Raw genomic sequence first — 27,766 nt, forward strand, 5'->3', positions numbered from 1 at the left:
CTGTCTGGATCCAATGCAAAGTCTAAAATTCATGGTACATAAATCCAACCAGGGCTATAATACTTCTGTTCTCGCCCACTTTCTCCCTGAAGTTCATTATGGCTACACACATTTTCTGCAAAGCAATGCGATCTACCTCAACAATTCTATGTTGTAATTTATTACTCCATTAATGAATACTTTATCTGATCTTGCTGCTTTTAAAAAGCATTTAAATCCCTGCTGGAGGTTGTGTGACTTACCACAATATAATAATACAAGCTTTGAACAACATTGCAGATCAGTGGGCAATACACTGTCACATGCAGACATTTCCAAACACAAAGGAGATTTTCAAAGCAGTGCAAGGGATTAGTTATACCTTTTCCCACTAAAATTAAGACAGTGTGGCTAAATCCCCCATACTCCTTTGAAAATGTCAACCTATGAATTCAGCCATCATTGCCAGATGCAGTGCTTAGTTAAGCGCTGAGACATTTGACAGAATGACACACCAATAAAGACAAATAATATTTAGTGGGCACCCCAGCTCCCTTGTTGCATAGGAAGCAGATCAAACCAGGGAAAGGCAGAGAAGGGTCTGAAATGAACATACACTTCCCACCCAAAAAGAGCACACAGTGTATCTTTGAAAGTTGGCCAAGAGGAAACACACAGTAGTCAGATCAATATCTGTAATTTTACGATATCTGTAAACAAAACACTCCCTAGTGGTATCAATTTTAGAGTGCAGGCAACAATTAGTCTGTACTGATCTATTAACAAATTCATGTTATGTGACGTCAATGGCGAAGATAAAAGTGGAGCATGCATGTTAAGCTTCCTTATACTTCCACCTGGGTCTTTTACAGATTTGCATATTGGCTCATTTTTCCCCTCCATCTTCGCTACTCAACAACTACAAATGCATTTTCAAGGCAGCAATGCTCCGTGTTCTTTTGAGTTCAAAGTCTTTCCTGTATGTGAAGATTAAGACTGATATCAGCTGAACTGTCATGTGACAGAGTGTACCTGGTAAACAAGGACACGTATCTATGTTGATCTTCCACTCCCACACAATTATGTTAAAAATAGTCTCTTCGTCTGGTTTCGTCACTAATAAAGGATGGGTTATATTGTCCAGGGTAGATGCATGAATGTCGGGATCCAGGTAAACCAGTGTAAGGAGGATAAAGTCCATTTCTTTCCAGTTCAGCGTTTCTTAGGCCAGTTGCCTATAGTATAAAAAAGAAAAGAAAAGGCTCTTATTCTGAGGCCTGATTCCTATTTCAAATGTAGCCTTAAAATCTTTTCTTTCTCCAGACTCAAGTGATGAAGCAGACAAATACTTGAATTTGTTTGTTTTTCTTTTTCTTTTCTGAGTTCCCTTTTATTTCAGGTATTTATTTATCTGATGTAAATTAGCATCGCTTCAGTGAAGTCAATGGAGCTATGTTACATAAGAACGGCCATACTGGGTCAGACCAAAGGTCCATCTAGCCCAGTATCCTGTCTTCCGACAGTGGTCAATGCTAGGTGCTTCAAAGGGAACAAAATGTTGATTTACATCAGCTGAGGATCTGGACCGTAATTTTAAGCAATGATTGAATACAGTTATTTCAGTGGCTACACGGAAATGTCGTTTGAGATGATCTCTCAGATCCATCCCACCTGCTATTTCAGGATTGTTACTTGCTATTTTCTAGGGCTTTTAGTTGTTTGTTCAGTCTAATTTTAAATATCTCAAGCAACGGGGACGTGCCTAGACTTGATCTCTGATTCCATGATGCGCACTCTCAGAGCAGTGGAATAGCGGGACTCTGTGAGGCTCATTAATACATTGTGAACATTTATCTCTATTACCACCATATGTGTGCAAATGCAACCGTTTGGCTAACCCTCAATCGACAAAGTGATACAGGCCCAAACCGCTGGTTAGTTCAAACCACTGTTGTTAGCCTTTGCACCTGGTAATTAAGAGGGGACAGGATCTGGAAACTATCAAGGTTTAGCAAACACTTCCTCAGTCACTGTGAATGCAAAGGGAGTCACTACGTACCTGAAGAGCGCTAATACATCAGCACAGTGTGCTATGGGAATACCCAGAAAGATGTTAGTAGCTCAGCTTTCAAAGAGAAGCTAATGACACATGGAAGCCTCTGAAAAAAGTTCCATTTAGAGACAACTCTGCTGAGTCACCATAGTAAATTATTGGGTACCATCTGGATACCAGCAGGATCTTTGCTTCGTAACGCTTAGACTGTGGAATCCTTACTCACATTGAGAAGTGCCCTTGAGTAGCATGAAACCATTGTTTGATCCTGTTGTGAGGCTCATCATTCCTGTACAATGCACCTGTGCAGGCCCTGTACCAACCACCTGCAAAAACTCACCTTCCTGTTTATTGGTTATCATAAAGGACTTCAGAAAAGTTTGGGAAACCCCTCAATTTCCAAGGTGCTTTTGCTTTCTGAGAGCAGGGACAAGGGCCAATTCCATTGCTATGGTATATCCCAAAAAATGTGCTCTGGAAAAACTTAAATTTACCTTGCAAATAAAATCCAAATCAAAACAAAGTAATGCTCATAGTCCTCTTATATCACTGGACAACATCATTGCAAAATATGGACCTGATCCTTCAGCATTTACTCACATGAGTAACCACATTGACTACATTAGATTTACTCACATGAGTAATGGTTTGCAGGCTCAGAAACTGTGCCCGCAAGACTCCCAAAACTCTATTCATAACCTCAGGCATTTGCTTTTGTCTTTTTGTCTTACATGCCATGCGTCCACATCTCAGGTAGCAAAGGATATAATATCTCTGGACCATCAGACAAAAGAGACAGTATAGATGGAACCCAGGAATAGATACCGAATAATATACATCCGTCATCTGCAGCAGGTTTTTAGTGCTTCCGTTTTCTTGCATTTCTATGGTCTCTCTGCCCCACTCCTGTGCTCGAGGATTCTTGGGGTACTCAGCATATGGCGACATTTGGAAATCCCCACTCTTGAAGATGAGTTTACTTATGTCATTCTTATTCTTCCTGTTTAAAAAAAAAAAAGTTAAAAGGCAAAACTGACCTTGCTGTCTTGTTACGGTGACCTGATCTAAGGAGATTTGCCCTGATTCCAGGCAGTGAATCATAGAATATCAGGGTTGGAAGGGACCTCAGGAGGTCATCTAGTCCAATCCCCTGCTCAAAGCAGGACCAATCCCCAACTAAAGCATCCCAGCCAGGGCTTTGTCAAGCCTGACCTTAAAAACCTCAAAGGAAGGAGATTCCACCACCTCCTTAGGTAACACATTCTAGTGGTGTGAACCCAGACTGTAGGTGAAGAAAACTCCAGTTTTCTCCAATGCAGCTTATCACTGGAATAAGCTGCACTAGTGTAAAAATTGCAGCTTTTCTTCTTCACAGTCAGGGTTTGCACTGGTGCACACTTGATTGGAATCCCCAGTGCAGACAAGCCCAAACCTTGTGACTAAGGCAGGAATGACTTAACAGTGAGGGTAATTAACCACTGGAACAACTTACCCAGTGATGTGGTGGATTCTCCGTCACTTGAAGTCTTTACATAAGGCCTGTCTGTCTTTCTAAAAGAGATGTGCTTTAGCTCAAATACAAGTTATGGGCTTGATGCAGGAATCATTGGGTGAGAGTCTATGGCCTGTTTTACACAGGAGATCAGATTAGGTTATCATAATGGTCCTGTTTGGCCTTAAAAATCAGTGAATTGATGTATCTTAGTTCACAGAAGAGTCATGGAAGTGTCAAAAGTCAGGGAAAGGTCACAGAAAACGTGGGAATCAAGCTCCTCAAGTTTCTGTACATTTGAATAGACGTATTTTGCAGGTATAATGAAACTGCTTGGACCAATGCCCTAGGCAGCTGGTCTGAACCCCCTGAATCTCAAAAACATCCCTCCCGCAAACAACCCGCCTATCTACTGTATTTTATGAGAATCTCCTTTGGAGGAGATTTAGATCCAAAACTGTCCCCAAAGAGGGTGATATCCCAATGCTGAACATATATGCTACTGAGTGGATAGTCTACTTAAGGAAGGGAGGTGATCTTGTACCTAGATATGAAGACAAGGAGTCAGGACACCTTGGTTCTGTTCTTTGCTATACCACTGACTTGCTAGCTGCCCCTGACACAATCATGTTACCCATCTAAAGAACTGGTATCATAATACTTGTCTACTTCACAAAAGTGTGGTACAGTTTTAATTAATATTGTAAAGTGCTATATTAAATACACTGAGTATAGTTCTATTTAACTATGGGGTAAATCCTGCCTCTCATTCGGTGCTTAATTTGCAATGAAAGAGGTGCTGGGGCTCAAGCCTTTAGATATGGGCTTCAAGCAATTTTTTTACTTTCATAACTGACGCGGCAAGCCCAGAGGTGCCGGGGCTATGAACTGCCAAGCTTAAAGATGCTGGGGCTCAGCCCTGGCACAAATTAAATGTTGCTCCCAGTCCATAGGTACAGAAGGCCTCCTGGCCAGGGTAATTTTGTGGTGCCAAAGAGAGGCAGCACTTGTAAGAACATGTAGAGGCCTGCACTTCATGTGTGATATGGAATCCAGCTCTGCAGAACCTTGCTACGTGGCCACGAACAGGGTGTCTGAGCAGTGGGGCTGGGCTGGGGTTTGGAGGTGACTAGAGCATTACCCACTACCCAAAATCCTCTAGTTTTTCCTATTGCATAAATTGTTTCTTTCATCTCAGCTGGAGTTGCCTTTGCAAGGCAGCTCCTTTGCTGCTCCATGGCTCAGAGTAGGCAGGATTCCTTTATCTCCCCATCCCAATGAACATGATTCCCAGCAATCAGCTGAGTTACTTGGGCTGGCTCCTGGGAAAAAAAAAGATTTTCCCCAAAGTGTAAGTACAATATATCCCTTGGTATCACCACTAAATATATTTCAGAGTAGCAGCTGTGTTAGTCTGTATCCGCAAAAAGAAAAGGAGGTCTTGTGGCTCCTTAGAGACTAACAAATTTATCTGAGCATAAGCTTTCGTGAACTACAGCTCACTTCATCAGATGCATCCGATGAAGTGAGCTGTAGCTCACGAAAGCTTATGCTCAGATAAATTTGTTAGTCTCTAAGGTGCCACAAGTCCTCCTTTTCTTTTTATTAAATATATTGTTTACACTAGGTTTTGTTCTCTGCATGTTTGGCCTTTCAGCTCTAGAGGTGAGGCACCAAGTCCTGTATAATCCATTAACATCAATAACACAGGATTGGCGTCTGGTTTATGATACCTACCGGCAGCAAGTGATGATCAGTGCTATCCCCAGGATAAGCAGAAGTCCCCCTCCTGCAGCTGCAATCACCACGGTGATTAGCTGATACGCTAAACACAAGAGACACAGGAGACCTCACTCACTGAGAAATGATAACATGCTTGTAAATATTTAAGTGAGTATACAGGTATATAGCTACATATCCATCAGGCAAAAGGATTAGGAATTATCTTCTCTTGTTCAATAATTATCAAATAGGACATTAAATTATGTCAAGTAGATTTACCTGGAGCTGGGGAGTTTTGGAGGACAGAGTAGAACAATGGGCACTGTTAGACATGGAAAAACAGGTCCCCATTTTGGGACAGTTTGTACTTATGAAAATATGAGAGGTGTGCAACGAAAAGTCTGCCAATTCACTTCAGATCATCTTTAAGCAGCAGTGATCAGCTCATGACAGACTGTACTTTTTCACTTCCTCTGCAGCATGGGGCACGGGTCCCCTGCAGGTTTAAACTAGTGTAAATGGTGAATTCTCTATAAGTTGAAGTCTTTAAACCATGATTTGATGACTTCAGTAACTCAGCCAGAGGTTATGGGTTTGTTACAGGAGTGCGTGGAAGAGGTTATGTGGCCTGCAACGTGCAGAAGGTCAGACCAGATGACCACAATGGTCCCTTCTGACCTTAAAGTCTGTGGGTCTATACGTGTGCAGAGGAGGCCTCCAAGAAGTCATTTGTGTAATAATGTTGAGTAGAGCTGATCGAAAAAATGGATGGAACACTCTTCCATCAGAAAATTCAGTTTGATCAAAATTGAAACTTATTGCAGGAACAAGAAGATCTCAACAAAATGTTCAATGGTAAAATTTTGAAATGATTTGTTATGACTTTCTTGTTTGTTTCATTTTGTTTAGATATTTAGATTAGATTAGATTACATTATTAATGTTTTGATATTATTAAATGAAACTATATGATGGTTTCAAATGAAATGATTTTTGAATTTCTGTTCTGAGAAAAATTTTGAAATTTCAAATTTTGGCCCAATTTGGGACTTTTTTCCACCCAAAATGTTGGAATTTTCTGACCAGCTTTAATGTTAAACAAATGACCACACCTGGTTCAGCAATAAAACTTACTACTCCAACTTTCTAGCATTGTGTAAGAGTTCTATTTTATAAAAAGTATAAGAATTTCTCATTAGTGCTGACTGGTAACTGTGATCCAAGGAAAATTCTGCCCAGCTAAGTAGAAGAACAAAACACTCTGATTGCAGTTCAGGCTGAAAACATATCAGAAATAGAAGAGGCCTGTGTGCCCTCATGACCCTAACGAAGAATAACGTGAAAGGACAAGAAGTTCCATACTTACGGTTTCTACAGTTCAATCCCCCTAAGCCGAACGGGCACCTGTAACATGAAAGAACTATGAGTTTTAAACATCTGAGCCTTAGTTGTGACAACATGTTACCAAAGCTATTTTGGGAGTGGGTGCGGAAAAGGGGGTTAGGTTAAGAAACAGAGATTACTATACCTCACACACGTCTCATTTTCAAGCCTATATCCATCTTCGCAAGCTAGAAAATGAAAGAGAAAGGTGATGAGCACCCCTCAGTGGCAAACTGTAAGTAGGTTTGTATTTATTATTTGTATTGCTGTAGCTAGAAGCTCTAGTCACAGACTCATAGAAGTGTAGAACTGGAAGGGACCTCCATATGTCATCCAATCCAGCCCCTGCACTCAAGGCAGGACTTGGGGCATGTCTACACTTAAAATGCTTCTTTGGCACAGCTGTACCGATGCCGCTGTAGTGCTTTAATGAAAATACTCTAAGTTTGTTGGCTTAGTCAGTCCACCTCCCCAAGAGGCAGTAGCAGTGTCGGTGGGAGAAACTCTTCCACCAACATAGCGCTGCCTACACGGGGGGGTTAGGTTGTGGATTTTTCACACCCCCAAGTGACGTAGTTATACCAAGATAGGTCTGTAGTGGAGACCAGACCCAAGTAATAACTAGACCATTCATGACAGGCATTTGTCTAATCGGTTCTTAAAAGCCTCCAACAATGGAGATTCCACAACCTCTGTAGGCTATTTGTTCCAGTGCTTAACCACCCTGACAGGAAGTTTTTCCTAATGTCCAATCTAAACTTCCCTTGCTGCAATTTAAGCCCATTGCTTCTTGTCCTATCCTCAGAGGTTAAGGAGAATCAGTTTTCACCCTCCTCCTTGTAACAACCTTTTAGGTACTTGAAAACAATGATCATGTCCCCTCTCAGTCTTCTCTTCTCCAGATTAAAGAACCCCAGTTTTTTAAATCTTTCCTCATAGGTCATGTTTTCTAGACCTTTAATCATTTTTGTTGCTCTTCTCTGGACTTTCTCCAATTTGTCCACATCCTTCCTGAAAGGTGGTGCGCAGGACTAGGCAACAAAATGGCAGATGAAATTCAATGTTGATAAGTGCAAAGTAATGCACATTGGAAAACATAATCCCAACTATACAAATAAAATGATCTAAATGAGCTGTTACCACTCAAGAAAGAGATCTTGGAATCATTGTGGATAGTACTCTGAAAACATCCACTCCATGTGCAGCAGCAGTCAAAAGAATGTTGGGAATCATTAGGAAAGGGATAGATAATAAGACAGAAAATATCATATTGCCTCTATGTCAATCCATGGCATGCCCACATCTTGAATACTGCATGCAGATGTGGTCGCCCCATCTCAAAAAAGAGACATTGGAATTGGAAAAGGTACAGAAAAGGGCAACAAAAATGATGAGGGGTATGGAACAGCTTCCGTCTGAGGAGAGATTAATAGAACTGAGACTTTTCAGCTTGGAAAAGAGAGGACTAAGGGGGGATATGATTGAGGTCTATAAAATCATGACTGGTGTGGTGAAAGTAAATAAGGAAGTGTTATTTACTCCTCATAGCACAAGAATTAGGGATCACCTAATGAAATTAATAGGCAGCAGGTTTAAAACAAACAAAAGGAAGTATTTCTTCACACAATGCACAGTCAGCCTGTGGAACTGTTTGCCTAAGGATGTTGGAAAGGCCAAGACTCTAACAGGGTTCAAAAAAGAACTAGATAATTCATTGAGGATAGGTCCATTGATGGCTATTAGCCAGGATGGGCAGGGATGGGGTCCCTAGCCTCTGTTTGCCAGAAGCTGGGAATGAGCAACAGGGTTGGATCACTTGTTGATTACCTGTTCTGTTCACTTTCTCTGAAGAACCTGGCATTGGCCACTGTCAGAAGACAGGATACTGGGCTAGATGGACCTTTGGTCTGACCCAGTACGGCCGTTCTTAAGTTCTTACATTCGGCTGACTCCCTGGACCCCTTCTGGGGGGCTGCGTCTACACTGCAAAGCAATAAGGCTTGGATCCTGGTTCCCGGCTTAACTTGAGCTTGGATCCTCCAGCCCTGCAAGGTCCTGGGACCCTGCTTCTGAGCCCTGGGTTAGTGCAATTGCAGTGTAGACGCAAGGGGGGTTAGCTTGGAGCCCAGGATCAAGGGTGGGCTTATGTTACAGTGTAGATATACCCTTGAAATCTTCAGAGCTTGAAAAGAAAAGACAGGCAGCATCTCAGCTCTTTTCCAAACATACGCACACAAGCTGCAACCACAACAAAGCCTAAATGTCAAGCATTTGGGCCTGTTAATACATAATCTGAGATGGTGAAGGAATGCAGGAGCCACTGCTCTCAGTATGAGGCAGGAAATGCAACATATGACAAAGAAGAGGTCAATATTCACTGCCATGTATAGCAAAATAGAAGCACAAGCTCTTACTAACAAGAAGCTAGGCATTATTTCTGGCATTCCTGGTGCTTTAAAGGCCTCCCATCAAGAGAGCCGAGTACAATGGGGTCCTGGTCCATGAATGAGGCTCTACAAAATAAATAATAATAATAGGAACTCAGCTATCAGATCACACTGTGCAATTGCTATCAATTTTGGCCCATGCTTAACTTTATGCACAAGAGTAGCCACCTGTCACAGGGCAGTGCCTGTCTGGAGCATCTTCTGGTGGCAGTCTGAGGCATGACAAGCATACCTGCCTCAGTTTCCCTCCTTCAGACTCCCCAAGCTGTCTTTCTGAGTACGAATGGCCCTAGCGGGGTTCATTTATTTAAAAGTAAACCATCTAAACCATAATGAAACAAGACCCAACCAAGTCCCACAACCCGAGTCCAGAGAGAACATCGAATAGAGCCCCAGTGTTATTTTGCCATGCCCCAGATCTCCAGTACAGCACCCCATTCCTCACCATGCCTCAGCCCTCCTGTACGGCTCCAGCATCCCTCATGGTGCCTCACTCCCAGCCTTCTGGCCCTCTAGCTTCAGCTCTCCAACTCTGAGAGCCAGCAGACATCTCCCTCTGTTGCTCTGAGCCTTCAGCCCTCTCCAGCCATGACTTTCTGGCCCAGGAAGGATGGCTGGCTATCCCCTCCATTGGCTTCCTAGCCCTCAGATCTTTTCAGCCTGCTGGCTCTGGTTTGGCTCTTGAATAGTCAGCAGGCTAGCTCCTCTGCTGGCTTCCTGATAATTCCTCCTCCTTTCCAGGGAGGGCCTGCAGACAGCTCTCTGTTGCTTTTCCCAGAGACTTCCTTCTGTCTCTCCCTGATCCTTTAACCCGCAGGTGCTGCCCTGTCCTCTTAATTGGCCAAAAGGGAACACCTATCCTGGCACAAGGGAGCTGAACTTACTTCAATGATGGGGGTGTGCCAGTCTGTGAAACCCCCCAACTGCCTTCAATGGGACCAATTAAGTGCCTTGCTGGATTGGAGCCTCAGATAACAATTAGAGCTGATCCAAATGTTTTTATGAAACACGTTTCCACCAGAAAATGGAATTTCATCAGCATCAAAACTTTCTGTGAGAATATGTCCATTTCAATGAAATTTTGTTTTAAAAATATTGGAAACGAAGCATTCTGATTTTTCGTTTTGAAATTTATATATATTTTTAGATGTCAGAATTGGAACAATGTTTCAATTTAATCAAAACAGAGCATTTCAAGTAATCTAAAACAGATTTTTTTAAATTTTGTTTCTAAACTTTTTGTTTTTTCTGTTTTCATTCCAATTCAGTAGCACGGAGCTCTTTCTTCAGTTAGGAGGTCAAACTGCATGTCTTTCTCTAAGGCCAAAACTAGTGATGATGATCTGACAAGATGTGCAGTCAGCCACCATCCTCTAGCCCTATTACTTTTCAGAGTCCAAATGCATCATTTTCTTATGTTCTTAAACTGCACCGGCCCACTGTGATGTGATCAACCTAACCACACATCCTTGGACTCTTGTTGACTCTGGGCCAACACTTTCTAATTTGTACTTCCACCTTAAAGCAGAATATAAAGCATATGGGATCTGTAATAAGAACCCAAAGCTATACTTAAAGAAGAGACTACATGTGATAAACACAGCTGACCAGTGAAGGCCACTGCTAACCCACAGCAATACAACTGACAACATCTTTGTCTCCTAGCTCTATGACTGTTGTGTGCAGTTTGCAACGTACGAAATGCCTTTAAAGTTCTTGTATAGCTGGATGAGTAGATATCTAGTCATAACATTGTATCTCTGTGTTCAGATATTTGGCAAGGAAAAGAAAAGTGTGTGACCTTAATCTGTACACAATTCAGATGTGTTGGCAACATCATCATAATAGACCAGGAGAATTCTGTAGCAGGGGGATCTCATAACACCAATAGTAATTGATAGACTCCTCAATTTTAAGGCCAGAAGAGACCACTGTGATCATCTCCTGCATAGCATGGGCTATAGGATTTCCCTGAATTAATTTCTATTTGAAATCCAATAGCTGTGGTTTTACTGGAGCATATCTTTTAGGGAAACCTCCAATTTTGATTTTAAAATTTTCAGTGATGGAGAATCCACTGCCCTGACTGTTCAAAATTTTATTACTTCTTAAAGGTAATTTTAGTCTAAAATTTGTCCAGTTTATTTTTAGTCTAAATTTGTCTAGTTGTAATTTCCAGCCATTCGATCTTGTTATATTTTGTCTGCTAGAAGGAAGAACCTCTATTATAATATATCTCTTCCCCATGTAGATACTCAACCTTCTCTTTGATAAGATACATGGATTGAGTTCCTTGAGTTTACCACTGTAAAATAGGTTTTCCAATCCTTAATCATTCTCATGGTTCTTCTCAGAACATTCTCCAATGTTTCAACATCCTTCTTGGACTGTGGACACCAGAAATGGACACAGTATTCCAGAAGAATTGCACCACTTCCAAATGTAAAGGCGATATAACCTCCCTACCCCTACTTGACAATCCCCTGTTTATACATTCAAAGATCTCATTAGCCTTGTTAGCCAGTATTGCACAGCGAGTTTATATTCTGATGCTTATCCATCAGGATCCCCAAGTCTTTTTCAGAAGCACTGCTTCCCAGGATAGAGTCCCCCATCCTTTAAGTACAGCCTACACTCTTTGTTCCTAGATGTGTAGCATTACATTTGGCAGTATTGCTTGCTCCCAGATTACTATATGGTCCAAATCGCTCTGTATGAGTGACCTGTCCAAACTCAATGTTGGGTCATCTTCAAACTTTATCAGTGATGATTTTACATTTTATTTCAGATCATTGATAAAAATGATAAATAGCATAGGGCCAAGAATTAATCCCTGAGGGAACCCACTAGAAACCCACCAGTTGATTCCCCATTTACAACAACATGTTGAGACCTATTAATTACCGAGTTTTTAATCCATTTAATATATGCCACTGGTGATTTTGTTTTGTTCTAGTTTCTTAATCAAAATGCTGCGTGGTACCAAGACAAATGTGTTACAGAAGTCTAAGTATATTATACCAACTTTGTTATCTATATCAACCAAACTTGTAATCTCGTTAAAAAAAAAATCAGGTTACTTTGATAGGATCTTTCTTCCATCAACCCATGTTGACTGGCATTAGTTATATTACCCTCCTTCAATTCTTTATTAATTGAGTCTCATATAAGCCATTCTATTGTTTTGCACAGGAATTATTTCAGGCTGACAGGCCTATAATTGCCCAGATCATCTTGTTTACCCTGTTAATATATTGGCACAACATCAGCTATTTTCCAGTCCTCTGGAACTTTTCCAGTGTTCTAGGACTTATTAAAAATCAACATTAATGGTCAAGTGAGCTCCTCAGTCAACTCTTTTAAAACTCTTGAGTGCAACTCTTTTAAAAAACTTGAGTGTCAATTTTCTGGACATGTTGATTTAAAACTGTCTGATGTTAGTAGCTACTATTTAACATTTTCCTTAGTTATTGTCGGAATGAAAAGTATTTCATCATATGATATGAATACATTATCTGATTTTTCCCAGAATGGAAATATGTACTGTACACTTCTGCCTTTTCTGCTCGACTGTTCTACCATTTCCATCTAATAATGGGCCAGTACCATTATAAGGGCTTCTTCAGTTCCTGAAATACTTAAGAAACTCTTTCCTATTGTACTTAACTCTTCTGGCCATAGATTTCTCCTTGTATCCTTTTCCTTCCCTTACCAAATATTTCCATTGCTATCAACTTTCCCTTTTTTCCATTTGTTATTTACATTATTTTGTATTGCTGCTTTCATTTCTCTTTTAAACCAGTCTGGCTTTTTTTTTTTAACCATTTCCCCCCCAGTATCTTGCTATTGTAGTTTTTTTTGGATATTTAGTTGCCGATCATCATTCATAATTAAGTCTGTCCATCATACTCTTTGTATTAGATTTATTATGAACTTTCTCTTTTGACTTTTACAAAATCAAGGAAGAGTCCACAAGTAGAAGGACAAGTGCCTCAATCAACCAGAAACCAGGACAACATGCACATAAATACAAAATTATATACACCTGACCTATACATAATAGTGAGGTGTCAGCAGAAGAGCAGAGTGGTTTGTTCATGTTACCAGATCCATGAGAGGAAAACTGAGTAACTAGATTGGGCATTACAGAACCCTGTGTTGGGAGCAATCCTATCTCCCAGGCTGCACTCCACAAAGGTGACTGCAGCCCTAGCACTCTTCTGCTGCTTGGGAAGTGGGGAAGGACTGGCGGATTTTGTGGCCCAACCTGACCCCAATCCCTCACCCACAGGGATGCCACTGCACAGTGGTGCAGTCAGTGCACCCCCCCCCCCCCCTTACTGCAAACAAAATTCTCCAGTCCCACAGACAGGAAAGCTATCACACAGAGGGCAGGGGCAGGTCCTGAATGCCCCACTTCGGTGCATCCTAGGGTTCTTCAAATGTAATGCAGAGCTGCAGAACTTTTTGCTCCTATTTCCCTTTCACTACCCCCCCCCCCGCTCTCCCCCTCCTGTCATGCAGCTTCCCTCCCACACCTCTCCCCAGTTCCTTTGAATCTGCTTTGAGGAGAGCTCACTGTGCCACTCCCACTCTCCTAGTTTTTAACTATTACCGGCTATTCCAAAATCTAAACATCGGTGTAGTCCGGGAGAGGCAGGGGGTGCGTTGCCCCCGCAAGCTGCAGAACTGGACCCCCACACACACGTCCCCATTGGCCGGACTGGAGCTGCCCCCCAAATACAGAAGTCAAACTATGCCTATGAACCTAAACTGGGAGGTGGAAGGGGGGCAGAGGGGTATTAAGGACTAGAGAGGCCTGCAGCCAGGCAGAACTTTCAACTCCAGTCCTCTTTTGACTTTTCACTCAGGATTTCTTTTTGTCCAGCTCGACCTCCCTCACCCAGTGAATGCCTGAGGGTTCTCTTGGAACCTTTTGGATGGGAGGAAGTGATCAGAGCCTTTCTCTGCTCACACAAGGACACTTGGTTTTACTGAGAAAAATGCACCCTGCAGAAGCCGACAGGGCGAGCCTGTGGTGGCCTTTTCTTCATCAACCCTGCAGGCTTGGTGTTCTGTCCTGGAAAGGATGGGAACAGGGGCTACCTGGAGATGAATGGAACGTATGATGAATGGTATTTAGGCTGAGATTTTCAAGCTCCCTCCAGCTCCTTTGAGAACCCCTCCCTTAAACCTTATTGATACTAGATATTTGTGGAGCCAGAATTACCAGTGTGCTCCAGGTGGCAGATTTCCCACAAGTGGGCTTTAGCTTTTTGCCAGGAAAGAGACACTCCTGGAGGTTTGCTGCTGACCATTCACCATGCCTTATGTGCTCTCCAAATCACACCCAACTTCCTGTAAAGGATTCCGGGTAGCTCAGTACAAAAGACACTTCCCACAGGAAGAAACACTATAATTAGAATTACCACTTGCGAGCATTTAACATGCTATGGGCTACATTTTCACCACCCACAATCAGGGCCAGTTTTTCCAGACACTCAGTCCCCTTCTAGGCACCTGTATGCAGGGCAGGTTTTCAAAAGAGCTCAGCACATTGGATCTGGTACTCTTTTGAAAAAAATCTCTGTAAATGTCAAATTGGGAGCTGCTGGGTGCTGAGTCCTTTTGAAAATCTGGATTGCACAATGAGGGCTAAATGGGAGCACAGCTTTGTCAAAAATCGGGCCCCAACTACAAATGCTGAGCACTTGAAAAATCTAGCCGTGAGCTCTTTCGAAGATCTTACCCCACTCTCACTACAGAAGATGGCTTCCCGCTCTGTCCCCAGCTCTTGATAACATGGAGGTAAAATTCCCCTCAGCACAGCAGTGTGTAAAACGCCATCTGCCCTAGAGCAATTTTCACCTATGCCATTTGCAAGCTCATGGAGGTGTCATCCTGTCTAAAATGTGTGGTGCCTGATTGTCCTGCTCATTTGATCATAACAGAGGTGATGGTGTGTCTTTTATTGCTCTGCTGCAAGCCCCTTGACCAATGAAGTATCCTATTTATTTTACAGATGGAATGAGAACAGAATTATCCCATCCCATCTGAGGTACTTACAATGCCCCTATTACCATAGTATTTGAGCATCTCATAATCTTTATTCTTCTCACAGCATTCCCCAGGGGATGAATAAGTACTATTACCCCCATTTTACAGGTGAGAAAGCTGAGGCACAGAGAAATGAAGTGACTTGCCCAAAGTCATAGAGGAAGTCTGTGCCAGAGCAAGAAATTAAAAGCTGGATCTCCCAAGGCCCAGGCTAGCACCCTAACCATTGGACCATCCTTCTTCTCAGCCCCACCCCCTGCAAGGTACACTGCAGCAATCTCTGCATCATTTGATACCCACCTTCCTCCATTCTTAGAAAGAAAAAAAGGAACGCTACTTTCTCGGACTGGAGCCGATTGAAATAAAAACTAGATGTTATTTTATGTGGGTTTCACGCATCCTGTCTCCTCCTCTTTGTTGCTGTTAGATGCCAGTGCTGCTGGAGATCCCATTACATGTATGAGGGAAAGCAGGGAAACATTATCACATATTTTTGAGCGAAGGCAGATTAGATTATTTTAAGCTTACTTCAAAGCCACTGCAGACCTGACTAGAATTGTTTAGTGCTGGTTGACAAGGTTCTTTCATTGTGCTGTCGACAAAAACCTAGCCAACTAAGGATGGCAAGGTTAAGGACTAATTGGGGATAGTCAACATATTTAACAAAAATACCCCCCTACACACAGGCACCCCCCGCCCCACATGTATACACTCACAAAGGATTCATTTGTTTTACAATAGCACTTACAGATCCCAATTGAGATTGGGGCCACATTGTGCAAGGCGCTGTATATAAATATAGCAAGAGATATACTTTGTCTCAAAGAGCTCACAAATAAAGGTGGGGTGGGAAAACACAGGCACAATCAGGTGAAGTGTCCTGCCCAAGATCACACAGAATGGCTGAACCAGGGTTGGAAGCCAGGACTCTGGGTCTCAATCCAATGTCCATGTGGTCTCTTACAAATTGTGATATTGTCAAAACATGACTAATCACCAACTGGCTGCTTCATACAGACAGAGAGGGGAAGAGGGTGTCATCTTTTGTAGACTGTGAGCTCTTTGGAGCAGGGACACTCTTCCCACACGTTTATACAGCATCTAGCATGTTGCACTCACAGCCAGAAACAAAAGTACATAATAACCATCAAAGTCATAAGTGTATTCATGATCAGGAAGCTGGACTTTTTACAACACACCACAGTATTGACTAATCTAAGCAGGCAATGGGGTCCACTGAACCTAGGTACATTTATTTTGATCACCGCAGGAGCAAAATTGACCATAGTTTATTTAAAATGTAGTGAAATAGCTCTGTGTCTGCTAAGGCACTAGTTAAGATACTGGCTCTTGTATTTAAATGTCTATTATGACCCTTTTTAAGATCAAATAAATTCACACTCCTTCTCAGCTACCTGGTCATTTCAAAATACTAAGGATGCATCAATACAGCTTGTGAATTTAAAACAATTATCTTTACTTCCCCTGGAGTTCAGACAAAAGAGCAACACAAAAAAGTGTGCTATGTTATCTGTGCACTATGCCACTGAACTGTTGCCTCTGGCATTCCAACCCCTTGTCTCTTTTCACTGGATCTTTCTGACTTGCACAGCATGCTCCCGAAAGCGATAATATTATGATAACTGTAGTGAGAGAGTATCTTCAAGTTCTTCTGTAAAGCACCATATCCAAATGGAGGAAATCTAAACTGTTAATATTTATTCATAACACTAAGCTGCTTAGCATGCAAAGAAATACAAAGAACACATGTGTGAAAATCATTTCAACTGGAAACAAAATATTAAGCAAAAACCAAAGCAAATCTGGCTGTGAAAAGAACAATACCTCTGCAGGAATGATCCATCTTGTTGTATTTAAAGTATCCACTCTTGCACTGGCAGACTGCAATGCCATCCAAGTCATTGCATTCCGAAGTCTCTCTGTCACATTCAGGGTCCTTCTGTTTACACAATCCACCAACTACCATAAAGACATCACCAATATCAGCTCATGTCCTTGTAAATTCACTGTTATGCATGTTGATCATCAGCTTTCCCCATGTATCACACTTAGATCAGGTAATGCTTTCCCCTATTTCTTTATTAACATTTGCTCCCTTTTGAGATAAAGCCACAGGACCCGATATGGCAGTCCCTACAACAGAGATTGGCCCAAATATGTAGGGAACGGTTGGAACCAGAACATGGATCTGAATTCTACAGCTGTCCCTAGCTCTGTGATATATATCCTTTTTGTTATGTGATTGTACGATGGGGTTCTTGTCTATGATTGTGGTCCCTAGCCACTACCACAATGCAAATAATAAATAATAATATAATGGGCATGAATTAAAATTCTGCATCTGTACACTCCCTGGCTTTGGAGGGCTTATAACCTGAATGAGATTTTTGCCCATTTCTGCACTAAATACATAATGTATTTATTAAGAGGGTCAATATTTGAACGCAGATATTAGAGATAGAAAAGACCTACTGAGTCATCAGGTCTATCTCCTACCAACCAACACAGCATTGTTCCCTGCAATATATTCTTGGGTGCTTTGTCCAACCCTGACAGAATTCAGCAGTCTCACAGATCTCTCCATTACGAAGTTGTACATGATATTCAGTCTAAATGTGTATGAAATCTTCAGTTAAAAAAAAGAATTTGTATATGCTGTTCTTTTTGCCATACACAACTTGTACTTCCAGTCTAGATGATTTCTTTCAGATTAAGGGACACAAATATTAAATCCCTGTTAGAGAGATACCAGAGTATCCTTCACTCTGTTAAGCTCTTCCAGCGTAAATGCCCTCACATCTCCGCCTTCTAGCAGACAGACAGACAGACCTCTGACATGTAAAGATGTAGTATATAGTAAGGAGAACCACAGCAGCATGCTCCACAAATACTGTTATAATTTCAGCCAAGATGTAGTTTCCCCACACTTCTGGTACAACCAAACCAAACTAGGAGACTAGAGAAAGAGAGGGGTATGGCCCACCGCTCTTAGCATAGAACCAGGAGCTAGAAACTCATGAATTTTAATCCTAGATCTAATCTTGAGTCTATGGGTATGTCTACACTCCAATTAAAACTGGTGGCTGGCCCTTGCCAGATGACTTGGGCTCCTGTGGCTTGGGCTAAGGGGCTGCTTAACTGTGATGTAGACGCTGGGGCCCGGGCTAAAGCCTGGGCTCCAGGACCCTGCGAGATTGGAGGGTCCCAGAGCTTGGGCTGCAGAACCGACCCCGAACAATTACACTGCAATTAAATAGCCCCTTAGCCCAAGATTGGCGAGCCCAAGTCAGCTGGCATGGGCCAGTCGTGGTTGTCTATCTGCAGTGTAGAACACTATGTGGCCTTGAGCAAATGACTTAACCTTGCCTCATTTCCATTCTCTTTAATACGGCAACACAGGGAAATGAGCAATTGTTTGTGAAGTACTTTGAAGACGAGAAGGGCTATATAAGTACAAGGTATTATTGAGTGAATTCTGCAGTATAGGAATGCGCTCCCCATAACCAGTTCTCTGAGCTTTGACAGATTATGGACCAGGCTGTGCAATACATATAATTGCAGAACAAGGAAACCCCAATAACCATCTGATCGCTGTAATGGACCCAAATCCTCTCCACAGGCTTAAGCAGCATGAAAATGCATCCCATCATCTTAATGGTGAGTCACAGAATGTGGTTGGCCCAATAAAAGAATTAAGAGAACTAGAGTTACTTACTGCCTGTAAAGATTCATAACTGAACTACAGGCCTGTTCCAGCGCCCTCTGCAGTCAGCAGAAAGACTTCCATTAGCTTTGCTGGGCTTTGGTTCCGGCCTGACTGAGGAGAGCTGGGTCAAGCTGTGTGAACTTGGGTAATAATAAATCATTGCTACAATTTCTATGCCAATATGTTTCCCCACTGGAGCTCATAACCCTTTACTGTCCCAGCTCTTCTCGATTCCCTTCCCTCCTGAATTTGTCAGCTTGATTTTCAATATGTGTGTCAGAGAATAATTTGTGCTGTCAACAATTCTGTTTATCTTTAATGGGAAATTAGACACTAACCCTCACAAAACAAAAGAGCGGAAGAGGCCCCCCCTGGACTTGGGCTCAGCTGGCCTATCAAATCAAATGCCACCACTTTAATTGGGCTGGCGGCAGGAATTAGCAGGTGAAGAGCTCTGGCATGTGTTATGCAGGAGGTCAGACAAGATGAGCAAAATAGGCTCTGTCTGGCCTTAAAATCTATGAGAAAAGGAGTTTAAAACTCCCAAATTTCTCATTTTTATGCTTATTTAGCTTAAATGGCCAGACCAATTTTTCTTTCAGACTCAGACCCAAGGCTAAATGTTGCCAACTTTGATCTTCAAAGCAAAACATCTACAAGTACGTCACAAAGCTCTGGATGCAGATTTTTTTTTTTTAATGGAAACCTTGTCTCTCAAATGTCCCTCATTTCATGGGATAGCACTCATTTTAGTCTGAAGGCTACCTGTGTTGCACACACATTTGGGGTCCCCTCACTTGGACTGTAACATCAGTCTCATGAAATGGAGGCTACAGAAACCTATGTCCATGGAAGGAAGGAATTCCACAGCATTTTGAAGTTTCCTGCATGCATCATGTTTTGGTCCCTAGTCACACACTGCATCCCACGGTTGGGCCTGGGCAGGTGAAGGGGTCTGTATAGAAATTTTACTCAGCCTCGAACCATTTTAATACCGTTCACTTTTACCAATAGAATCTGGCACCAAGAAAAACCCAACCCCCAGCACGTACAGATTAACCATAGCAGCAAAGAAAGGCTATCATCAAATTGACGGGGAGGGCTTGTCTCACTATAAACCTCACCTTGCTGTCACCCTCCCCTTTTTTAGCAGCTCTAAGCCCTGCACTCAAACCATTTTGATAGATTCAAACCACGTGGTTAGAATAAGTCTCGTATTTTTTTGATCTGGATGGGATTCAATGCCGTACCCCAGAGAGGAAAGGACCATTCACAATAACTGTAATTCTGCGCGGTGTAATGTCTTTCACCCCTCTAACATTTTCACAAAGAGGCAGATTACTCACACATGCGGGTAAGATAAAACTTGACATCTGCAGTCTTTTTTTACACCGCAGGGGCTTTAAGATGACTTCCATTTAAATGAGATACATATTTGAAAGGGACTTTTCAGAAGGCCACAGTCACTTTAAGAACAAACAAACAAATAAAAAGCTGATTGTTTTGCAGTTTCATTATGATCAATCTGGAAGTTATTTACCTCTGGGGAGCAGCGTATACTTGGAGATGAACTGGCAGGTTTCAGCAGGAGTTTTGCAAGCACTAATGTAGCTTCGTACACTGCTAACAATGTCAAAGAGCGTCACGTTGGATGCTAAAGAAAAGGTGGTTTGGACTGAAACTCGGACAGAATTGGACTCCCTGCCAAAAAAAACCTATGCATCATCGTTTGCATTTTATTTCATTGTTAATATGTCCTCGGCAGATTGCTATTAATATCAGTAATACGTAGCGTGCATACAACACTTGATGTATATTGAAAAGACTGTCCAAACATTAGCTAAGTCCCCATAACAACCCTGTCTTATGTTACCCCCACTTTACAGACACGGCAAACATATACATTTAAGACCCAATTCCGTCCGCAGTGGGATACAAGTAATTCACAATGAAGCCAATGAGAGGAGATACTCGTATTTTTCAGGGGCAAAGTTAGGCCTAGGGATATTAATGACCTGATTTTGAAAACAGGTGTCATTGACTTCACTGGGAACTGGGGTTGGTCAGCACTTCTGAAAATCAGGCCATAAGTGACTTGCCTAAGGCCACAAAGAAAGTCAGTGGCAGAGCACTACAGTGTTCCTTGCTCCCAGTTCCATAGCGAGTCCTCTTATGCCACATTGTGTCTATCTTATTATCAACTGCAAAGCTTGGATCCAGAGCTGAACTTCCCCAGAGTTTTAGGCTGTTCAGATCAAGGAGGTAGCTTCTCCCCTATCCCCGACACATGCATTGTATTACATTCCTTACCTTGCAGCTTTAACTACTGAGTTGTAATAGCCAGGTAACTCTGAGAGAGACACGTTCAGCTGAAGGAAAGAATGGATATTCTATTACTGTTCGGGAATTAAACAGGGACCTCTGACCTTCGCAACAGCCTCCTATTTTAATGAGACAGAGGGGCTTTGTATTGTCAACAAGGGAAGGATGAAGTCGCCATTGTGCAGCTTTGGACATGAGCAAAGTCCTATGGTTTATAAAAATGGGCATCTGTCCCGGGCCTGCTGTGCAGTGAGCACGATGGGCGAGGACCAGCCAGCAAAGCAGTGGGGAAAGAGGCCTGCATAAGGCACTATTCAGAACGACACACTTGGATGCTGCACGTTATCAAAGGCGCCTCCCCCCGAATCCCACCCTCAAGGAAAGAGTCTCGGACTCAGTCATTTATTTTGATTTCTCCTAAGTCTGTTTAGTCAATATCACGGAGGCTGTCATTCCCTTTTCCTGTTGCTTTAGCTATGTCACCAGGCAAGCTGCCTTGCTTGGTGAACAGGCACAGTGAACTGCTGGGACCAAGGGCTGCTAAAAAGCTGATCTAACTTGCGCGAAGACAAGAATGAATACGTGGTAGGCAAGAGAACTACCCCTGGTATGAATGATTCACCGGCTACCTCTCCACTGTGAGGCAGGAGTTTGATTCACCTGCTTGCGTACACAAACCCGCACTCGCTCGTATTGAGCTACACGAGTTGCAATAGCTGTGTAGACATCGTAGCGGCCGCGGAGGCCTGGCTTCGTTGCGCCGAGAATAAACCTGCCTGAAACTGGTGGAGATGTACTTGGCACAGCTATGCCATGCGGCCACTGCCAGGGCTACCGCGGCTACACTGCTATTGATACTCGTGGCTAGCTTGCTGAGAAGAAAGGAGTATGTGTACGTCAGCAGGGGAATCACAACCCTAGCTCGCAGTGTACTCAGAGCCACAGCTCTCTTTTCCAAGCAACTTCAGCACCAGGGGGGTATTTATGAGACTTGCTGAAACTGGGGGAGCCCAGGATTATTGGTCCTGAGTTTGCCTCCAAACCGGAAATAAAGATCTTTATAACCCCTACGCCGGAAACTGCAGTACAACAAGCCACTAGGGGGAGGGCACTCAATAGAAGCCTATAGGCAACCCCAGCCTAGTCAGAATGAGCTTTGCCTTAGTCTAACTCACTCAGCTTCCTTGAAGCAGGGTCTCTCCACTGAAGTATTGATGGGATGGGATGAACTAAGATTCAAAAAATGAGCAGATCTTTGAACATAATTATCAGCCTAATCACCCATCCTTATTTGCTGCCTGGGCAAGCCATCCCTCAGCCAAGAGAGAAAAAAGGAGCTAATGATTCAAGTTCCACACCTAACAAAAAGAAAAGGAGGACTCGTGGCGCCTTAGCGACTAACCAATTTATCAGACCACAAGTCCTCCTTTTCTATTTGCGAATACAGACTAACACGGCTGCTACTCTGACACCTAACAAAGCCCATCCCCTGGCATGAAGGAAGAGCTGAAGTTATTCTTTCTTGTCCCATTTCTCACTGCTGAAGCTTGGTTCTCCAGGTGCGTAATCAACTGTGGTTTCTGCCTTCCCAGAGATGGGCAACTTAGATTGGAATAGCATGAACACCAACCAGTATTATTTGGCTATATGCAGTTAGTCTAATGTTACCACTATGTGTACTCTTCTGCAAATGCAGCATTCTTATAATTTATTTGTATTGTGGTAGCAACCAGGAGCTCCAGTCATAGACTAGAACCCCACTGAGCTAGATGCTGTACAAACAGAACAAAAGGACAAGTCTTGCTCCAAAGAGCTGATTCATTTTTTCTTCCCACACAAACATAAATTCTGTCATGAAGCACTGGAACAACAGAATCATAGAATCATAGGACTGGAAGGGACCTCGAGAGGTCTTCTAGCCCAGTCCCCTGTACTCATGGCAGGACTAAGTGTTATCTAGCCCATCCCTGACAGGTGTTTGTCTAACTTGTTCTTAAAAATCTCCAATGATGGAGGTTCCACAATCTCTCTAGGCAATTTATTTCAGCGCTTAATCATCCTGACTGTTAGGAAGATTTTCCTAATGTCCAACTTAAACCTCCCTTGCTTCAATTTAAGCCCATTGCTTCTTGTCCTATCCTCAGAGGTTAAGGAAAACAATTTTTCTCCCTCCTCCTTGTAACAACCTTTTATGTACTTGAAAACTGTTATGTCCCCTCTCAGTGTTCTTTTCACCAGACTAAACAAACCCAGTTTTTTCAATCTTCCCTCATAGGTCATGTTTTCTAGACCTTTCATCATTTTTGTTGCTCTTCTCTGGACTTTCTCCAATTTGTCCACATCTTTCCTGAAATGTGGCACCCAGAACTGGACACAATACTCCAGTTGAGGCCTAATCAGTGCAAAGTAGAGCAGAAGAATTATGAAGCATCATGTCTTGCTGACAACATATTTTACAGTCTCTGAGGAAAAGTCCCTAGCATCTGACATGGTCATGACATAGTAAATGACGAATGCCTGAACCAGAAAATGTCATTGGTATAAAGATGAACCCATGATTTACAGTCTCTGTATCTTGTGCTTTGTTGCACAGATCATGACACTGGATGAAATCTACATGAAGCAGCATTTGTTAGTGTTCTAGAAATGACACTTACCATTGTTATTATTTCATCTTCAATTCGATGGAGTTCAGAATACTTCCCATGAGTAGTGTTCAGTTTCAGTGCAACTTGACCAAAAAATGTTCTTACTAAAATTAAAAACAAAGCCTGTTAGCTACAATTCATGCAGCTTTGATACCCCAGGCTGAGATCTTATCATGTCCCATGAGCTAGACAGAGTTTAGTCTGGTTGAAAACTATAGCAATGGGAAACCTATGAATGAGTTTACCACTAATAAAGCACAGATCCCATGGGATTCTTCACAAGAGATTGTGTGTCAGCCCCAGTGGTCCTAGCTAAATTCCAGCTCAGACAGTTATATGTAATCTAACTGAATACTCCTGCAGCTTAAATTGAAGAGAGAGTTGTTCTTTTTCATTTCCTGTCCTAACCCGTTGTGCAGTGGTACTACTTGCTGTTAATCAGTCTGCATTCCGCCCAAGAGGTAACTATATTTCAGTGCTGGGTGCAATAATTCTTGTACTATATAATCTCTCTGTCTTTATAGGGACATTTATATGGTTACTCTGAAGGTCTTGATAGACTAAGATAATCTGCCTTCCCTCCCCCCCCCCCACACCAAGTCTCTTTTTTATACTGCATATATTTTGCTCATTCCATTTCTAATTTTCCATTCTTTGCATCATGTATCTTGATCTTGCTGTTTTGTTTTTTTTTAATTTTTCCAAATCCTTTCTATGTTGTGGTGCCCAAAATTGCATACAGTTGTTGAGGTGAAGCTGCTGTGAATAACCTCAGCGTGGCCAACTCTCATGATTTTCAGGTATGATTCGCCATATTTGGTGGTTTTCTTAAAGCCTCAGCTACTGGAGGCATGTGATTAGGTGAGAACCTCAGCTTTCTTCCTTTTTTTTTTTTTTATTTAATATAACAGTAATTTTCTAGCCCTTGTCAGTGTAGAGAAAAACTTGAAAATGTGACCCAGGTGTAAACTTGTGATGGGGTCTACAGGCCCCACACTGAAGTTGGGCTGGGAGTGGAGCAATATTGTGCTAAGGGGTGGGCCCTGCCTATGTGCACGGCATGTTCCCACAGCAGGGACACTGGTAGCTCAGAGAAGTGGGGAGGGAGCTGCAAGCTCCACCAGGAAGCAAGACTAAAGCTGAGGGCTATGTCAGGAGTGGCAACAGCTTTGTGAAGGCTGCTCTAGAAGCAGGGATTTGGTACCCCCACTTTTGGGGAGCTGAAAGCCCTAAAAGAGATTACTTCAACATGACACTAAGAGACTGAAGATTGTCTCTGAAGCCAGTGACCATGCTCCAACTGGAATAGCTCCAGACTGGTAGGAAGTGACCCAGAGGAAAATATAATTTAGGGTAGCTCAATAGCTGGGCCAGATGCTTTGATAAACCCCTAGGGCACTGGGTCAGGACCCAGTGGAACAGGTGGGCCCAGATCCCCCTACCTTGCCCACTCCCCCACACCTCTATAGTGACAGAACCTCTGTGAAAGCAATCTGAGCACACAGAAGTGATTAAGGCTGCAGCCAGGGCCCCTTTGGGTTGACTAGGCTGGCAGAAACTATAAGTCCACGACCCGACCGCCAGGACAGCTGATCATCGGACCATCCCGCTACAAACCTCTAGATTCAAAAACTAGAAGGCAAATAAAAATAATTCAAAATCTATTTCTTTTTTAAATCTTGTGGTTTTTAAGCTAATTTATTGATTTTGGGGGTGCCTGACTCATGAGTTTTGAAAGCTTGGGGTTGGAAATATTTAATTGTTAAATATATGAGAGAAGAGATGTCAAGTTTGTGTGGGATTTAGGTAACTTTGGGACTGAAATGTGTGATGCCCTTTGAGATGAGGTACAGTTTAGAGTTAAAAGCACTCTTGCCTACCTAGATTTATACAAGCCTCGGGGCAGAAGCTAATAACCCAAGTTGGAATTTGGTCAGAATAGCAGGGATTCTATCCCTAAATCTTCTATTAAATGTCATTAGACTGTCAGTAAAAATGGAGGATCACAGCATCAGCTTTATATCCCATCCAAAAGACAAATACAGTTGCTGATAACATTATAAAGCCTCCAATCCTTTCCCATGCCTTCAGGCTACACACAGAGACCAGGTGCTCCTCTCACGGCAAGTTTTGTACCAGAGAAACCTCATTGACGTCTCTGATTCCTGATTTACACTGGCATAATCAGAAGAGAATTAGATTCACAGTGTTTATATAATCTGCCCTTAGTCCAAAATAAAATAAAATCATTTGCTACCCTAGCAGTCCATCTTAAAAATGCCCTTCATTAATACCTCAGGCATGATTCAACAGCACTATTTTCATATTTGTAATTCTTTCAGATCGTGGCTCACAGTAAAGTCTCGTAAAACAGTCACTTCTACAATGGGTCATGAGAAAAGCGTGAAATTCAGAGTCTTCTGCATATAGAGGTGATGGAACTTGGATATTGAATAACTGTGCTATATGCGAAACGAAAGCTACAAAATAAGGCCTTGTTCCTACAAAGACTTATACAGTTGCTTAACTTTATGCACATGATTAGTCTAACTGAAGGCAAATTTCACAATGGCCCTACTAACATGCACCTAAGTCTTTCTAGGAGTAGGATCTAAGTATTTTGTGAAATTCTTTTGGATTGTTAGAATTCGTTAAAATTTTCTGGATTTTCTGTCCTTAAAATACAAATAAACCTGTAACCATTATTTGAAATATGATGTTTCTATAGCTTTATGAAAGTGGAGGAAATCGTTAAATATCACTGAATCCCCAGGACATTCCACCACAAAATACATGAGACTACATATCGGTAAAGACAATAAAAGACAATTATGCTAATGGAAACCAGTTATCAGTAGCTAAATTTTAAAGGAAAGGATTTTTCTGATTCCTGGTTTTATTTCTGTCTCAGAAGATTTTTATTTTTAACCAAGTATTTCTTTCTTTCTTTCTTTCTTTTTTTTTTTTGCAGTTTAATTCTCTTACCTAAATTGCATTTTCCTTTTTCTAGCTGGTATCCAAGAGGACATTTGCAGACATAGGAGCCGTGAGTATTATTACATGTGGCCAGAGCTGGGCATGGATTAGAAAGACATTCATCCACATCTGAAACAAGGGAGAAAACAGAACAGTTGGTAGAATTACAAGAAATCATTGGCAGTAGAACTAGAAGACCCTCTGCGTATTGCTGTACGACTCACTGCATCATTACCACTTATTATTATTTATCGTGTTCTTGATCATCCTACCAAACCTGAGTGAATAAATGCAAATAAATGCAAATTCCCATTCTCATTGTTTTACTGACTTTGCTTCAGCCCCAGTGAATAATAATGCCTAGCTCTTATCAATCACTTTTAATCAGTAGATCTCAAAATGCCTTATAAAGGATATCCCCATTATCCCCACTAACACACAAAAAGGTGAAGGAACTTGCCCAAGGTCACCCAACAGGCTAGTGGCAAAACCAGAACCAGAACCCAGGTCTTCTAAGTTCCACACTGGTACTCTAGCCACTGGGGTCATAGCCTGTTTCTACAAACTGCTATCACTCAGGCAATGCAGATTGATTTCTTTGATGTTGCTTGAATTGTCACCAATATAAGATGGAGGAGCCATTGGCTGCAATATTGTCCTTTACCTTCCCTGCAGTCTTCTCCTTGCCAGGCTGGTGAACACTTGCACTGATATTTGCCCATAACACCATTAATAACGCATTTTCCATCATGCAGACAAGGGTTTGTGGAGCAGATATTGACTGTGAAATAAGACATTTGGGGGATTAATTCCTGGCTTGACTAGCATGACTGTAGTTTTGTCTAGTTGCTATGCATGCCGTACAACTGCACATTCAAATTCTTGGGGGGAAAACCATTGGATTCTCACCCTCTTTTCTGCCATATCTGGAAATGCTCTTCATGATGCATGTGTTAGTCTC

The 27,766-nt window shown here is 42.2% G+C and overlaps 1 protein-coding gene across 1 annotated transcript in view; it reads right to left on the minus strand.

The window, feature by feature from the left end:
- Positions 1-1,058: 1,058 nt before the first annotated feature.
- Positions 1,059-27,766, minus strand: part of HEG1 (heart development protein with EGF like domains 1) — an 85,294-nt gene continuing 58,586 nt past the window's right edge. The window contains exons 17-27 of the mRNA XM_077830369.1: positions 27,470-27,586; positions 26,815-26,934; positions 23,839-23,933; positions 21,170-21,228; positions 20,400-20,560; positions 16,978-17,112; positions 6,774-6,816; positions 6,612-6,649; positions 5,262-5,349; positions 2,858-3,032; positions 1,059-1,214 (exon numbers count right to left, since the gene is read on the minus strand). Coding sequence (XP_077686495.1) covers positions 1,065-1,214; positions 2,858-3,032; positions 5,262-5,349; positions 6,612-6,649; positions 6,774-6,816; positions 16,978-17,112; positions 20,400-20,560; positions 21,170-21,228; positions 23,839-23,933; positions 26,815-26,934; positions 27,470-27,586 — 1,181 coding nt within the window. The 3' untranslated portion in view covers positions 1,059-1,064. The remainder of the gene's footprint in view (positions 1,215-2,857; positions 3,033-5,261; positions 5,350-6,611; positions 6,650-6,773; positions 6,817-16,977; positions 17,113-20,399; positions 20,561-21,169; positions 21,229-23,838; positions 23,934-26,814; positions 26,935-27,469; positions 27,587-27,766) is intronic.

The sequence above is a fragment of the Eretmochelys imbricata genome, chromosome 11, assembly GCF_965152235.1.
Source record: "Eretmochelys imbricata isolate rEreImb1 chromosome 11, rEreImb1.hap1, whole genome shotgun sequence".
Classification (NCBI taxonomy): Eukaryota; Metazoa; Chordata; order Testudines; family Cheloniidae; genus Eretmochelys; species Eretmochelys imbricata.